Raw genomic sequence first — 15215 nt, 5'->3', positions numbered from 1 at the left:
TCTTAGGTCCTGCAAAGGCCTTTTGTCTTTTCTGATCAACCTCTTTTCTCTGGCAGACAGACAGGAGTAACTTTTTTTTTTTTGGTCTTGCTATTTGAAGTCTTATGGTTTCAAACCTTTATTTGAGATGCCAGGAGGGTTCCTGTGGGGAACTGGAAGGTTAGAGCTGGTGTCCTACTGGTGGACTGGTTTGGGGGCTGGAGCACAGCAGGGGAACACAGATGTTGAGCTGCTCTGCTCCAGGACAGGCAGGGACATGCAGGGAATTGGAGTTCCCTTCCAGCCTGAGGTGTCATGTGTTATTATCCCACCTGCTGACACTGTTGTCATCACTCATGGACACAAACAGGGGAGGGGAGCTCACTGCCATGTGGGAGATTCTCTGCTCCAGCCTAGTTGGGCTTTAGCCTAAAATGCCAGGTTTCCCTTCTCCCAATCCTCATGGGTTTGCACATTATTTTTCTCCAGAGAACCTGTGATGTGATGATTTTCAGCTTCTGAAGCTGAAATTCAAGTCTGCCACCCTCGATTATATCGAATCATAGACTCGGGCTGGAACAGACCTTTAAGGTCAAGTCCAACCATTGAACTCAACACCACCAAGTCCACCCCTAAACCATAGAATCATTTAGGCTGGAAAAGACCTTTAAGATCACCAAGTCCAACCATTAACCCAGCACCAAGTCCACCAGTGAATTAGTGGATGCTGCAATCCCGTAACCGATCCGTAAATCCTTCAAACTCTGCTTCAGGGCAGAGTCAGTTGTTCCCATTTAAGCTGATGGCAGGAACATCTTCATCCCTGTATCTGGAGTCTCAAAAAGCAACTGCACATCCATATCCAAACATCTGTTGAGCACAAGGAATGTTCCTGCTCCTGTCGCTCCAGGAAGCCGATGGCACCCGAGGTGCTGCTGACACTTGGATTCCTGCTTTGCTAAAAAGCAGTGACGTGTTCAGGGGACAGGGCAGAGGTGTCAGCAGGTGTGAGAGGGTGTGAATAACTCCAGCAGCATCCCTGACATCCTTGATATCTAACGGATGTCGTGGCAGGATACACCTGGTGCCACGTTCAGACCCTTCCCAGCCTGGTTTCTACCTCATCCTACAGGTGGATGTTGGTGGTCAAAGCATCCATGGCCAAAAAAAAAGAAAGTCTCCTGGAATGTTTAACCCTCAAAAGCCAGAACAGCCAAATGCTCCAGAACAGCCAAATATTCCAGAGCAGCCAAATATTCCGACTTTCCTCCTTTTCATTGTTTCAAGGAAAGGAGAGAGAATGGGGGCAAAATTAATTTCAGGTATTTTTAGTGGTCGTTCTAAGTATGTCCTGCCAAGGGTTAGACTGAGATACACCTTTTTGTAAAAGTTCTCCCTGTCACAGGGAACACACTTTCGTTTTCCCTCCCTTCCTTGAAACAATGAAAAGGAGGAAGGTTGGAATATTTGGCTGTTCTGGCTTTTGAGGTTTATGCATTTCAGGAGATTTTTCTGGTTTGTTCTTTTTCTTGCCATGGATGCTTTGAGCACCAACATCCACCTCCAGCTGCCTGTGGGACAGGGTGGAAAATGGTTCACTGGCTGTAGAGAATCACAGAATATCCTGGGTTGGAAGAGACTCTCAAAGGATCATCCAGTCGAACTCCTGGCCCTGCACAGGACAACCCCAAAAACCACACCATGAAATGATATATCCCTGAAACCTCACTGTTTGGAGACAGGGCTCTGAATTTGGAGCCATTTGTCACAGAATCATGGAATATCCTGAGTTGGAAGGGACCATCAAGGATCATCCAGTCCAACTCCTGGCCCTGCACAGGACACCCCAACAATCCCACCCTGTCCCTGACAACATTGTCCAAAATGCTTCCTGTGAAATCCCTCCCGAAACTTTGGCGTTGCAGGGATTTCCCTGTTGCACACGTGGCAGGAATTCCAGACTCCTGTTTGCAAACAGGAAATTTTGCAAATTACCTGGATTGCCTGATTGCCTGGGTAAAGGGTCAGATGGTCCTTTACCCATCTGATGAATTGGGTGTGAATTCATTCACATGGTGGTGAAAGGGCAGAGAAGTGTCCTCATCTGCCTGTCTAGCACTGGCACAGGTTGCCCAGAGAAGCTGTGGCTGTCCCTGGATCCCTGGAAGTGTCCAAGGCCAGGTTGGAGCAACCTGGGCTAGTGGAAGGTGTCCCTGCCCATGGCAGGGGAGTGGAACTGGATGGTCTTTAAGGTCCTTTCCAAGTCAAACCATTCCATGATTCTGTGATTCTAATTCTGATCTGTCCTTGCCTGCTTTGCTTTACTTCTTTCCTTCTTTCCCTGCTTTTGAGAAAAACATTTTCACTAAATACAGTGTTATCTCCTATGAAAACCAAATGGTTCTTTATAAGAAAGAGGTCGAAAAGACTTTAGAGAAGCATAAAATGAAGAAAACCACACCACTCTTAAGTTCAATTTTTATTATTGATTTGAAGGAAAACTTCACAAAATTGTGAATTTACCTCAAAATTGGTTTTTTTCCCAGCTTTGTGATTCGGGCAGAAAACTGAGTATCAATTATTTATGAAGTTATTGGTTACCATGCAATGGTTGGACTTGATCTTAAAGGTCCTTTAGACCTTTATGTTTCTGTGTACATTAGTCAAGAGGACCATCTCTCAACCAGCGTGTCCAATTTTGGGGTACAGATGGTTTTTAACTATGTAGGAAAAACTGGGAAATTGTCAGAAAGGAGATTTTCAGGCAATGATGGGCCTTGCAGAGAAGAACTGTGAGTTTTGTCTTATAAAATTTAGCAAGGGTGATTTAATTATCTTTGGACACTTTCATGGGAAGAAAGCTTCTGGCAGGAGAGAGCTCCTCAGGGCAGCAAATAGATCCGTGCAAAGCTGGAATTTGGAATTTAGGAAAATGCCAACCATGGGAATGGCTGATGCTCTTTGAAGCAGGATACTGAGAGGTCTTGTAGCTCCACAGTTGCTTGGATTCTGTAACCAGAGGCTGGAGATCTTTTGAAAAACACCTTTTGTGGTTTGATTAAAAGGTTTCCACATTCTCTCACCTGTCAGGTCACCTTCGGTTGGTCCATAACACTTCCAAGAGACACTTCCTAGCAAAGAGTGGTTTCCTCATCTCATTCCATGGGGAGGAATCCAATGGTTTGGGTTGGAAGAGACCTTAAAGACCATCTCATTCCACCCCCTGCCATGGGCAGGGACACCTTCCACTATCCCAGGTTACTCCAAGCCCCATAATCCAAGTGGAAATGGCCAGAGAACTACTCTGGCATTTAGACACACACAAGTCCATGGGCAGGATGGGATCCACCCAAGGGTGCTGAGGAGCTGGTGGAAGGACTCACTGAGACACTTTCCATCATTTATCAGCAGTCCTGGATAACTGGGGATATCCCAGTTGACTGGAGGTTCACAAGGAGAGACCTCATTGCCACAGGAAGGACATGGAGGGGCTGGAGCAGGGAAGGGAACGGAGCTGGGGAAGGGGCTGGAGCAGCAGGAGGGGCTGAGGGAGCTGGGGGGGCTCAGCCTGGAGAAAAGGAGGCTCAGGGGGGACCTTCTGGCTCTGCAAGTCCCTGACAGGAGAGGGGAGCTGAGGCGGGGGGGGGTGTGTCAGGCTCTGCTCCCAGGGAACAAGGGACAGGAGGAGAGGGAACAGCCTCCAGCTGTGCCAGGGGAGGTTTAGGTTGGTTATTGGGAAAAGTTCCTTCATGGAAAGTGTTGTCCATCCCTGGCACATCTGCCCAGTGAGGTGATGGAGTCCCCATCCCTGGAGGGATTTAAGAGCCCTGTGGATGTGGCACTTGGGGACATGGGTCAATGGTGGCCTTGGCAGTGCTGGGTTGAAACCCAACTCCCTGACAGGAGGGTGTAGCCAGGTGGGGGTTGGTCTCTTTTCCCAGGCAACCATCAGCAAGACAAGAGGGCATGATCTCAAGTTGTGCCAGGGGAGGTTTAGGTTGGATATTAGGAAGAATTTCTTTGCAGAGAGGGTGCTCAGCCATTGGAATGGGCTGCCCAGGGAAGGGGTGGATTCTCCATCCCTGGAGGTTTTTAAAAAGAGACTGGATGTGGCATCGGTGCCATGGTCTAGTAACTGCAGTGGTAGTGGATCAAGGGTTGGACCTGATGATCTCAAAGGTCCCTTCCAACCCAGCTGATTCTGTGATTCTATGATGGTTGGACTCGATGATCTCAGGGGGCTTTTCCAACCTTAATGGTTCTGTGGTGCCATTTACAATCCTTGTTACACCTTGCTGAGCTTCAGTGGGTCTCAGATATCCTGGAGCTGCCCTTGGCCATTGCCCTGATGTCTGATGTCCCAGGAGGAGGTGGCAGAGGGCTGCTGGAAGGGCAGGACACCCTTCCCAGGCTCCAAACTGAAACCACCACCAGCTCTCCTCGCTGGCACTGCCAAGGCAGCAGCAGAAGACACAGTGACCAGCCTGGTCCTCCCTTCCCCCACCTCCCAGTGCAGCATCCGTCAGTCCACATGACCCTCCCCCTACCAAAATTGGCTGCTTTCTTCCTTCTTCTCCCCCCCCTCCTTTTTTTTTTTTTTTTTTGGCTGAGCGATGAGCTGTATGCCAAATCCATCTGCTCCTGTCTCCCCTAGCTGCCTTCCATATCGTTACAGGATCCCTGGCAGCGAGCCTAGACCTATCTCTCTCCCTGCACTCTTAGGAGCACATTCCTTTCTACACCTTTTCCCGAGCTGGGATAGAAATGAGTATCAACCCCAAACAAAAAGCATCTGCTTTCTGCCTGCTGCTGCCTCACCGGCCGCGCATGGGAGTTACACCCGTGTCAGCAGCGATTGCAAAACACACACAACCCCCCACCCCGCATCCAACACGGGCTGAGGGAACTCGGGGCGCCGGGAGCCTCCTCACACCCTCTCCCTCCCCATCCCTGCAGCACCAGCTGTGACCACCGCACCATTTGTTCCTCCAGCCCACGCCAGCACTCGGAGCCAGTTCTTTATCACCCCAATTAGCCTTGTCTGTGCTGATGAGAGGAGAGAGGCTCCCACTGCAAAGGCAGGGATGGGGGGAAGAAGAGCTGGCGTGTGCCGGGCACCGGGAGAGGCGATTCCCGGTGTGGTGGCTTTGTTTCCCTGCGGGGATGGATCTCGGAGGGGCGGTGCTGTCACCCCGCCCTGCATCACCTGCGTGGGGCTGGTCTGTAAACAGCTGCCTCAATAAGGGCAGGGGACACCCTTTCTTGGGGTTTTTCCCTTGGGATATCCGCCAGTGGGAAGAGGATCATCCTCAGGATGCACCAGTTCCCAGGTGTTGTAGTGGATTGTGGTCACATCAAACACAGTTCTGGATGAGTTTGGAGATGCACCCTGGCCGTGTCCCCAGCGAGGGTCTTCTACCTGCAGTAGCTTCACAGGGGGGTGAAGCAATTCCTCCTTCTCCCACTCCCTCATGACAATGTCTCCCATGTTGGTATGTCAGGACACCAAGTGGTCAGTGCAGCCATCAGCCTGAAAGCCTGTTTTTTTACCCCAAACAAGCCCCCTGTAGCCCTGTCTGGGAGTGGTGCTTTTACACCACGTGTCCTTCAGTGCTGTAGGAACTTGCATCCCTCCTGGACTTCTGGATTCATTGTTAAAGACCATTTTCTGGTGGACACCCCAGTGCCATCATCCCAAGGGCAGGAAGAGGATCCATTCCTTGCTCCAGCACCTCACTGGGAGGAAGAGGATGGACAACAGTCCAAACCCAGGCCCACACTTGGTTTGAAAGGACAAAGTCACCCTGTGTGAGGTGGGACAGGTCCCATCAGTGTAGTCTCAGCAGGGTAGAACCTGCTCCTCAGAGCACCCTCCAAGGCAGGTATTCCTTGACAGGGGGGTTCCCAGCATGGCCATGGCCAGCAAGGACCTTGCTGGAGGTCTTGCAAGCTGAGACACAAAAAACCTGACAAGAAGCTCTGGTCTCCAGATGTGTCTGCCAGTGGAAGGTTGGCTGAGCAAGTCTGGGGTGCTGGACAGCTGGAATAGCAGTCTGTGCCAAATTAGGTGAAGTTACACTTTGCAACAACAAAAAACCCTGAGAGAGTCTAAGACTGAGCTGGTGAACAGTAAGTTTGTGATTTAATGTTACCTCAATACCTGTAACCCATCACCCGAATGCTTCTCCCTGTTCTTCTCCATTTGATTTCCCACAGTGGGAAGAGGAAATTACTCCTAATGGATTTCTGAAGGCTTTCCCAGTTTCCTGTACCTGCCTCCTTGGTGCAGACTCACCCCTTGGAGCTCCTGAGGCTCTGGAGCAGTTTTTAATACCTGCTTTGTTAAATTCAGCCAGAAATGGCTCCAGTGCAACCAGTCACCTCCACCTCCCCAGCAAATTTCTTTCCCATCTTCCCAGGCTTTGGAAAGAGGCTTGAGTGAGTCTGATAATTACACAGCTCCAGACCAGTGCCTGGGACTGGTTGTATCTCCTTCCAAGGTCTTCAGAGGGGTCCCTGACCACGTGTCCCTCCTGCATAAGAATCATGGAACCATTAAGGTTGGAAAAGCCCTCTGATATCATCAAGTCCAACCGTTCTCCACTGACCCGTGTCCCCATCAATGTGTTTTTTGAACACTTCCAAATTAGACATTGATTTCTGTGTCCTTCTGCTCAGACACCATAATCTCTCTCTGAACTATCCCTCTTCAATCCCATCCTTCCTAAAACCACCTCATCCAATGGCCTTGCTGTGGATGGAGAGCTCATCCATGCAGGGAACGAAGCCATCTCCCTCCTGGACCCATGGGGAGGAAGCTGGAAGAGCCTCCAAGCAATTATCTCATCTGTCTCCCTCCACCGAGACAATTCTGCTTAAACTATTCTTGATGGGTTTCATCTCATTTGTGCTGAAAACTTCCCACCACAGACACCCCACACCTTCCCCAAAGCGTTTGGTTGTGATATTTTGCTCCTTCCCACTAGGATACTCTTCCTGCTGTTCAGCTTGGATCGCACTCCCTGCTTTTTGAATTGTGTCCCAAGAGAGCGTGAACAAAACATTCCTGCTTTTCTTCTCTTCCACAGCCCCTCGCACACGCAAATCCCACCACACACCCCTGGAACTTCTCTCTTCCAGGCTCAGCACGTCCACATCCTCAGCACTTCCCTACAGGTCGTGCTTTCAGACCACTGGTTTGGGGTCCACCAAGGCAGATGTGGCTTTCCTTGGAGCTCCCACCTCTCCAGCCCCCGTTGGAGAGGGAGGGATCGTGGTGGCTCTCCGTGGAGACGTCCCAGTAGTGGGTTGGGTTTTGAGCTGCCCCACATCCCCAGTGGTCAGCGTTGAACCTCCCCCCCAGTTCCAGGCCATTTTAAAGCACTTCACAGCATCATTAAGGTTGGAAAACACTTCCAAGACCACCCAGTCCAACCTTTGACCGATCACCGAGCGCCACACCCAGTTATTCCTTGAACCCCTCCGTGGGCCGTGACCCCACTTCCCACCTGGATATTTTCCTACCGATGGATGAACCCGCCCACCCCCCCCGAAACCCGGGAGCTTTTCTGTCTGTCTCTGGAAGGAGAAATCCGACAACAATGGGAGGGAAAGCTGCGTCAGAGCCAGGCAGATCGGAGCTAATCCTGCCTCCGAACGGATCCCGCCGGTGCCGGGGGTACGTGAGAATCGCCTCTCCTGCACCTTTGCCGGGTGCTCTCCCCACCACAACGCTGCACTCCGGGTTTCAGCACAGAAAGAGATGGTGAAGTTGCTAATAATGGCACTAAAAGAAAATATGCTACATCTGTTATGGATAGCAGTACAAAATTAGCTGATCACACCTCTGACACCCAAGATGTCTTCACTTAAAATACTCGTTGGCTTACTTTACATAATTTGCTGATTATATTTAAAAGAAATACAATTTTGCAATTACTGTTCTTTCTGGTGTGCTATCTATGCATCATTTTCTTTTTATGTTTATATATTTCTCCTTCATTAGTGCAGTCTGAAGGGTGATTAGATCCCTTCAAACATTTTACAGAGGTTAAACGTTGATTAAGATTTAATTATTACTGTAAATAGCTTGGAATGACATATGGTGCAAAAACCTGACATATGTGCATTTGAATAAATGAAGTGCTATTTCCCATGATGCTTCAGTAGCTGTTTAACAGCTTTGCTGAAGGGTTATGTTGCACCTCATGTTAAGATTGCTTTGATGTTATATTTTGTTGGGTTTTTGCAGCTGAAAGCTAAGAACAGTTTTTCCAGTTTTTAAAAACATTGAATATTTTAAATACCTAAATTGTTTTGCACAAATTTTTGCTAATTTGTCTAACTAGGTTAAACATTTTCAAAAGCATTTCGATTTTTAACGTGGGTTCTTAGCATTGTGTCAGCAACAGCATCGATTCAATGTATAGGATTTCTAAAATTCCAGGCTTTGCGAGGTGCCCTGTCCCGGCTGGGAGCGGGATCTTTGCTTGTCGTGGGAACTGGGAGCACTGTGGATTCCTCCCAGGGATGCACAGATTTGGAGTGATTTCAGAGCAAGGGAAAGCTTCATATGAAGCTGGCGAAAGGAAGAACTTGGGAGAGGACTGGAGATTTTATGGAGGCAGAGAAAGGAGTTGGTGGATTTTAGCTGTGATCCATCCCTGTTGGAGGATGGATGGAGTGGAATGAGGTTGTCCCCTCGTTGCACCACTCAGCCCTTGGTTTTACCAGGTCCAAGCCACAGCTTTGGGGGCTGGATTCCTTACAGCACCTCGGCTGTGGGAAAAGGAAGGGTTGTCCCCTGGAAAACGGTGGGAGAGCCTGGGAGACACTCTATAATTCATTGAATATCTCCAGGCATCATTTCCTGTAATACAAGTCAATCCACACAGGGCTGTTTTGAGGCTCGAGCTGAGTAAAGCACATTAAAATGACACAGGGAAGGCGAGATTGGCATGGAATTATTTCCATATCGTGCTTCTCCACGTTAATGTATTGATCTGTGGAGCTCCTGCTGCAGCACAACGCTCTGATCTCACCTCCTTCTTTGATTTTCACAGATTGAGACGTCTCGGCTGGAGCCGGAGATCGCAGTGGCCACCACCAGTAAGACTGTGATCTACAATAAAGGATTGTAAGTGGAAGGGGATCATCTCAGCCCAGAAGGTTCGGGGAGAGGGGAAGAAGGGGGAAAAACTTGAGAAGCCGACTGGGAAAAAGAAAACAACAACAACAACAACAACAACAAGACAAAATAATCGAGCTCAGCGATAGTAACGTCGTAGTGCTCCCGGCAAAGCAGGAGCAAATTAATGCTTGCAGAGAGCTGACACCCTCACACAGGTCAAAAAAAGATTAATATTAAAAAAGTTTTAACTTAGGCAAGAGGAGCGGCAGCAACCACAACAAAATCACGTTCAAACACTTTAGAAGTAGCTGATGAAGAATCTCAGAATTAACAGCACTGCACGGAGTCGACGTGACTGGACCCGACTACATGAGCGTAGACTTCAGCCGGCAAGTTTTGTTTTCCACGTGAATCAAGTCTCCACACTGATGCTGCACAAAAATAACTCCCTAGGGAATCAGCGGGAATGTGAAGCGCTCGATGAGGTGTTTGGGAAGTGTCCTGCATTGATCTCCTGCTGATCCCACCCCAGTGATCATGAGTTAAAGATTTCATGCCAAGGTCACGGCCTCTGCTCCCTCCATCCCTCCCTCCTCCTTCTGTGGACAGTCCTGGTGGCATCCTGCCCTTCATCCTGTCACTGAATCCCACCACCAGGCATTCCACAAGGGCTTTTCCCTGGATTTCAAGACACTGGAAACACCTACACACTGGGTCTTGTAGCAAAAATCATAATGGATCTGCTCTTTACCTTTGCACAGCCAGGAAGGATGGGGATTGTCCCACCTAACCTCTAAAATTAAGATTGTTAATCTAAGGTAATTGGCTAAGCCACGCTTTGTTAAGATAGTTGTCCAAGGACAGAACATGATTTAAGTTTTAATCAGCCCCAACATGGTCAGGCAGTTGGACTAAATGATCATTAACAGATCCCTCCCAACTGGAATTCTCTTCTCTTCTCTTCTCTTCTCTTCTCTTCTCTTCTCTTCTCTTCTCTTCTCTTCTCTTCTCTTCTCTTCTCTTCTCTTCTCTTCTCTTCTCTCTTCTCTTTCTCTTCTCTCTTCTCTTCTCTTCTCTTCTCTTCTCTTCCTCTCTTCTCTTCTCCTCTTCTTCTCTTCTCTTCTCTTCTCTTCTCTCTTCTCTTCTCTTCTCTTCTCTTCTCTCTCTTCTCTTCTCTTCTCTTCCTCTTCTCCTCTCTTCTCTTCTCTTCTCTTCTCTTCTCTTCTCTTCTCTTCTCTTCTCTTCTCTTCTCTTCTCTTCTCTTCTCTTCTCTTTTCTCTTTCTCTTTCTCTTCTCTTCTCTCTATTCCTCTCTTCTCTTCTCTCTACTCCTCTCTTCTCCTTCTCCTTCTCCTTCTCCTTCTCCTTCTCCTTCTCCTTCTCCTTCTCCTTCTCCTTCTCCTTCTCCTTCTCCTTCTCCTTCTCCTTCTCCTTCCTCTGTCTGTCTGTCCCTTCAATGGCTCCACTTTGGGATGATTAAGAGGGTGTGGGGCAAGTCATCCCCTCACTGCACCGAGTCCTGCCCTCACATGGGTTTGGTGTCATAATTTGACTTTCTGGTATCTTCTACCCAAAAGTAAACCCTGAGTGACTCCCTGAGCACCAGAGGGGTTCATTTTGACCATGGCCACCAGCAGAAGACCATACCAGTGGCACGATCCACCTCCAGAGTTGTGGTAGGGATGGAGCCGTGGTGGTGATGGGCATGGACGAACGGGCAGTTTGTCACCCTTAAAATGCCAATTTATTGGGAGTTTTGGGGAGGGTGGGGGGAGCAGGGGGAACCAAATCACCACTGACACAGAATGTACTCGATGGATTTATTGCAATGCCTGGAATCGGGAGGCCTGAGCCTGCTGTGTGTCCTCCACCACAGGCTGCTCTCGCTCCCGGCCGGAGTCAGATCCGTAGGAACTGGAGCCACACACGGTGGGGCCAGCTCAGGAGGACTGATTCAGGAAAACTGATTCTGTCCCTGCACTGGTGTAAATCAGGAATAATTGCACAAAACAAATTGATGTTGTGGATTTGCACACCGGCGTGAGGGGAGGAGGGGTCGGGGCCGAGCTCCCCGTATCTGCTGCTCGTGGGACAGCTCCCGGGCCCTGACGCTGATGGAAACACAGAGTGGATCCAGATCCACTCCTGGAGCTATTCTGGATTTACACCAGGGCAAGGCACAGCTGGATTTGAGCCAGCGAAATTCCTTTAATGCACTAGATGAGATGAATGTACACTCCGGAGGACGTGAGGCCGCTCCATCTTCTCCGGGTGGGATTGAGAGGCTGCAGGGAGGTGGCAACTCTCCCATGGACATTTTCATGAGCAGCTGTCCTATGGGCAGCACCGTGCAGGATCAGGCCCTGGATTTTGGCCTGGGACTGGATAACTCCCTGCAGCACTGAAAGAGGGAGCCCTGGGAAGGAGAGCAGGGATGCCAGCAATTCCGAAAGACCAGCCTGCTGATGGGAATGGCAGTGGCAAGGCTTTGGAGAGCCAACTGGGATGAGCTGTGCACCTGAAACGGGCCCCTTCCATTGCTGCAGAGGGTGGGAGGGGGTGAGGACCACTGTGGGATGCTGGGGGTGCAGGTACCCCCTTGCACACACATCCATGTGTGTGGGGAAAAAGCTACTCCGAGCCCAAAACTCCAGCTTACAGCTCTGTGGAGCCCTGGGAAATGGGAAGCCAAACCTCGTCGTGCTGCACAGAGGCACAACTTGCTGCCTTCCTCCTCCTGAATGGAAATGCAAGGCTGAGACAGAAACAGCCTCTTGTGTTGACAGGGAGAAGCCTCCTGGCTCCCGAGTCTGTCTGGGTGGATCGTTTCCCCTTTCCCGGTGGGTTTTGTCGCTGCCTGAACCATTCTGCTGCCTGTTCATCCCAGGCTTTTGTTTTGAGGAGGGGGAAGGAAGGAGACATGGAGACTGTGCATTGCCGTGAGGTTTCAGAGAGGTGGAGCAAGGAGGGAGGTGCTGCTTTGGTTTTGCATCGTGATCAACAATCAAAGATTTCGGTGGCTGTGAGCTCCAGCCACCTGCTGGGTCTGCAGCTGGAGCGAGGAATTTCCAGAGGGAGAAAGGAATCAGGGCTTTGCTGTGTGGGTTTCTTTAGGAGACACTCAAGGAAAAGCATGGACCGAGCAAGTTCTGCCTCGGGAAAGAGCCAGTTCCCAATTTTCCCCACGATGGGAAGCGAGTATGGATGTTTTCCCTGCACATGCATCACCTGTGGGTCGTTAATTAGCAGGGGATGCTCATCATGTTAATCCAGCGATTACCAATAAGGACTGAATCAGTTTGTAGGAGAGATTCAGGATTTATTAAGCCAGGCAGCTCCAGTGAATCAGGAGGGCCTGATCCTGCCGGAGGGGGTGAGGACCAGCTTGAGGGATGTCAGAGGAGCTGTGCTGTGAGATTGTGGCTCGGCTCAAAGGCAGCTGCACCGTCAAACAAGTGCCAATCAAACGGTCTAAATGAGTCTGGATCGATCGTCTGCCCGTGCAAACCCCGTCAAACTTGTTTCGCTTCATGTGTCAGGGAGATGGGTCTCAGTCAACTCGGCAGAGTTTGTGCTGAGAAATCATCACATCCCAGGGCCTGAGTCAGACATTCCCCAGGAGTTACCTCCGAGAGCCTCTGGCGGGTTGGTGACGGCGTTTGCTCCCAAATTTTGCTCAAATGACACTCGAAATGTTGCAGCCCACCCCCAAGCCCTCAAGCAATGGGGAGATGCTCCTGCTGGGAGGTCAGAGAGCCACCACGTCCTGGGGCTCAGCTCGCTTTTCTAATCTCTGAAAGCACAAAATAGTGGAATCATGGAATGGTTTGAGCTGGAAGGGACCTTAAAACTCGTTCAGGGCAGGGACACCTTCCCCTAGACCAGGTTGCTCCAAGCCCCATGTGCAGGTCTTGTATGGAGAGGTAGCACTTTAATCAACAGTACTGATGAGGTTGGAGACCCCAGGCCTTGTCCTCGTGTTCCATGTGCATCCCCTTCCTCTGGACTATCGGGATGGTGCAGACCCCTCTGTGCTACCCTTCCCCTCGCTGTCCCCAGCTTGGTGACAAGCAGGACGAGGTGCTTGTGTGAGGAGCATGTTTTGGTGGCCCTGTGTTCCCAAACTCTTGGGCAACCAAGAGTCCTTTGTAATCCCAGCACAGGGACACCAAGGCTATGTTGTCCCCAGCTGGGACACTGAACTGACGTGGTTTAGATATCCAGGACGTGTCGAGATGTAATTTTATTCAAAAGCAGCAGAAAGGCTCAGCAGACCCAAATCTGACCCTTGTGGATCTTGAAAGACCGTTTCACTCACAGGCACCTCAAGTCTGGGCTCCCTCATGCAGAAATCCCAGCACTGGATCATCCTGGTTCCTGCCATCACGGTGGGACTGCTGGTCCAAAATACCACGCTCGACTCTTCCAACGGCACTAGGAGTGAAAACTATGGAGCTGGGAAAGCAGTAGCACATTAGTACTGTTTATTAGGACAGCAAATTGTGCCAGGAAAGACTACACACAACGGCTAATGATAACATTATGCACATTCACTTAGTAGCTAATTAATCTCTTCGACTTTTCCTAATGTACAAAACGGAGCCTTCGGTTTGCGAGAACAACCCCAACCGTTTGCATCCCTGATTTCCTGTAATTGGGGGAGTGGAAGGAACAGGGAGCGCAGAACCCGCCGCACACATCAAGTTGTTCACCTCGGCAGATAGTAATAATGAGGCGATCATCTCCTGTAGTATTTAATTAGAAATGTCGCACTTAATTGATTTCTTGGATATGTTAATTAAGAAATAATGAGGACCAGGTTGCAGCGAAAGGTGCCAGCGAGAAGTTTGGAGCCTCTCCTGGAAGATGTGTGTGTGTTGGCTGCTCCCTGAGCCGGCGGGGGGACAACCAGGGGACAGCCCCGGGGTTGTGTCACCCGTGTCCCAAAGCTCGGGCACAGCTCAGCTCCTTCCGTTTTTGCTCGTTGCTCATTCTCCTGCTCTGCATCCCGGTGTGTGCCCAGCTCCTGGCAGGATGGGCAGCAGGGCAACCCCGTGGGCTGCCCGTGCCAGCGCTGGGCATCACCAGGATGTGGGATAACCTGGCAAATGCTGGATCCCGCCACCCTGGGAAAAGCAATGCTGGTAAATCTCTACCAATGCCACGTAGCCGAGGGATGTTGGTGTCCCCTCCTCTTTGGTTGGCTCCTCTTGGAGGGCTGTGATGGGGATCCAGAGCCTGGGATACCCTTTGGAGGAGCGCAGGGGCTCCCCAAGTGCTGTGATGAACCTTTGGGCCGAGGTTTTTAGGGTACAAAACTCACCTGGGAAGCTGGCCTGGCTCTGAGAGCGTTTCCAGTGCTGGATGTGGAGGCTTGGAGTGGTCCTGGCACTGGGAGATGCCCCTGGCTCCGGGTATCTCCCCGAGTTGCTTTAGGAAACATCCCCTTTGGGCTTTTCTCCCCTTTTTTATGGCTTGTTTTGCACCTGGCATCTCATCCTCCCCCACCACCCCCCCATCCGAACGCACCTTATAACAGCAAATCCCTCGGGATGTGGAGAGGGGTCACCTGCCAGCACCGGCACGTCTTCCAGCGGTCCCTCCACATCCCCCCGAGGGTGTGGGCACCCCTGGGCACCCCCAGGAACACCCAGAGACCCCCCCCAGGCACCCCTAGGAACACCCAGAGACACCCCCCCGGGCCCCCACCGTGCGCTCCAGCTCTTTTTAACCTTCTCGGTAGAGTCACCGACCGCGACACTCGGTGTAACACTCGGATCTGCCTGGAATAAAGGAATTTAAACGGAGCTGGAGTGTGCTCTGTGTGGAGTTCTGATGGGAAGGGTGATGTGGATGTGGGGGTTTATGGGCTGGTTTTACGGGGAAGAAGCTGCCAGGGGTGGGGATTTCCCCTGAAGCACGAGGGGATGTGGGAAGGGGGTTTTCCCAACAGCAGGAATTATGTTTGTGTATGTGTGTATAATTATACATTATACATATATGATCACAAAATATGTATAATGTTAAAACATGCAATACATGGATAATTATATGTATAATGTATTTCTAACCCAGTACACATAATAAAATATGCAAGTAAATGGATA

The 15215-nt window shown here is 50.3% G+C and overlaps 1 protein-coding gene across 1 annotated transcript in view; it reads left to right on the top strand.

Annotated features, from left to right (window-relative positions):
- The window catches only part of SFXN5 (sideroflexin 5), a 104857-nt gene extending 89644 nt beyond the window's left edge, over nt 1-15213 (top strand). Inside the window, exon 14 of the mRNA XM_032686417.1 lies at nt 9042-15213. Coding sequence (XP_032542308.1) covers nt 9042-9119 — 78 coding nt within the window. The 3' untranslated portion in view covers nt 9120-15213. The remainder of the gene's footprint in view (nt 1-9041) is intronic.
- The last annotated feature ends 2 nt before the right edge of the window (nt 15214-15215 follow it).

Source organism: Chiroxiphia lanceolata, chromosome 4 (genome assembly GCF_009829145.1).
Source record: "Chiroxiphia lanceolata isolate bChiLan1 chromosome 4, bChiLan1.pri, whole genome shotgun sequence".
NCBI classification, from domain to species: domain Eukaryota; kingdom Metazoa; phylum Chordata; class Aves; order Passeriformes; family Pipridae; genus Chiroxiphia; species Chiroxiphia lanceolata.
The sequence above is the reverse complement of the archived record's forward strand: the minus strand, read 5'-3'. Positions and strand labels throughout refer to the sequence as shown.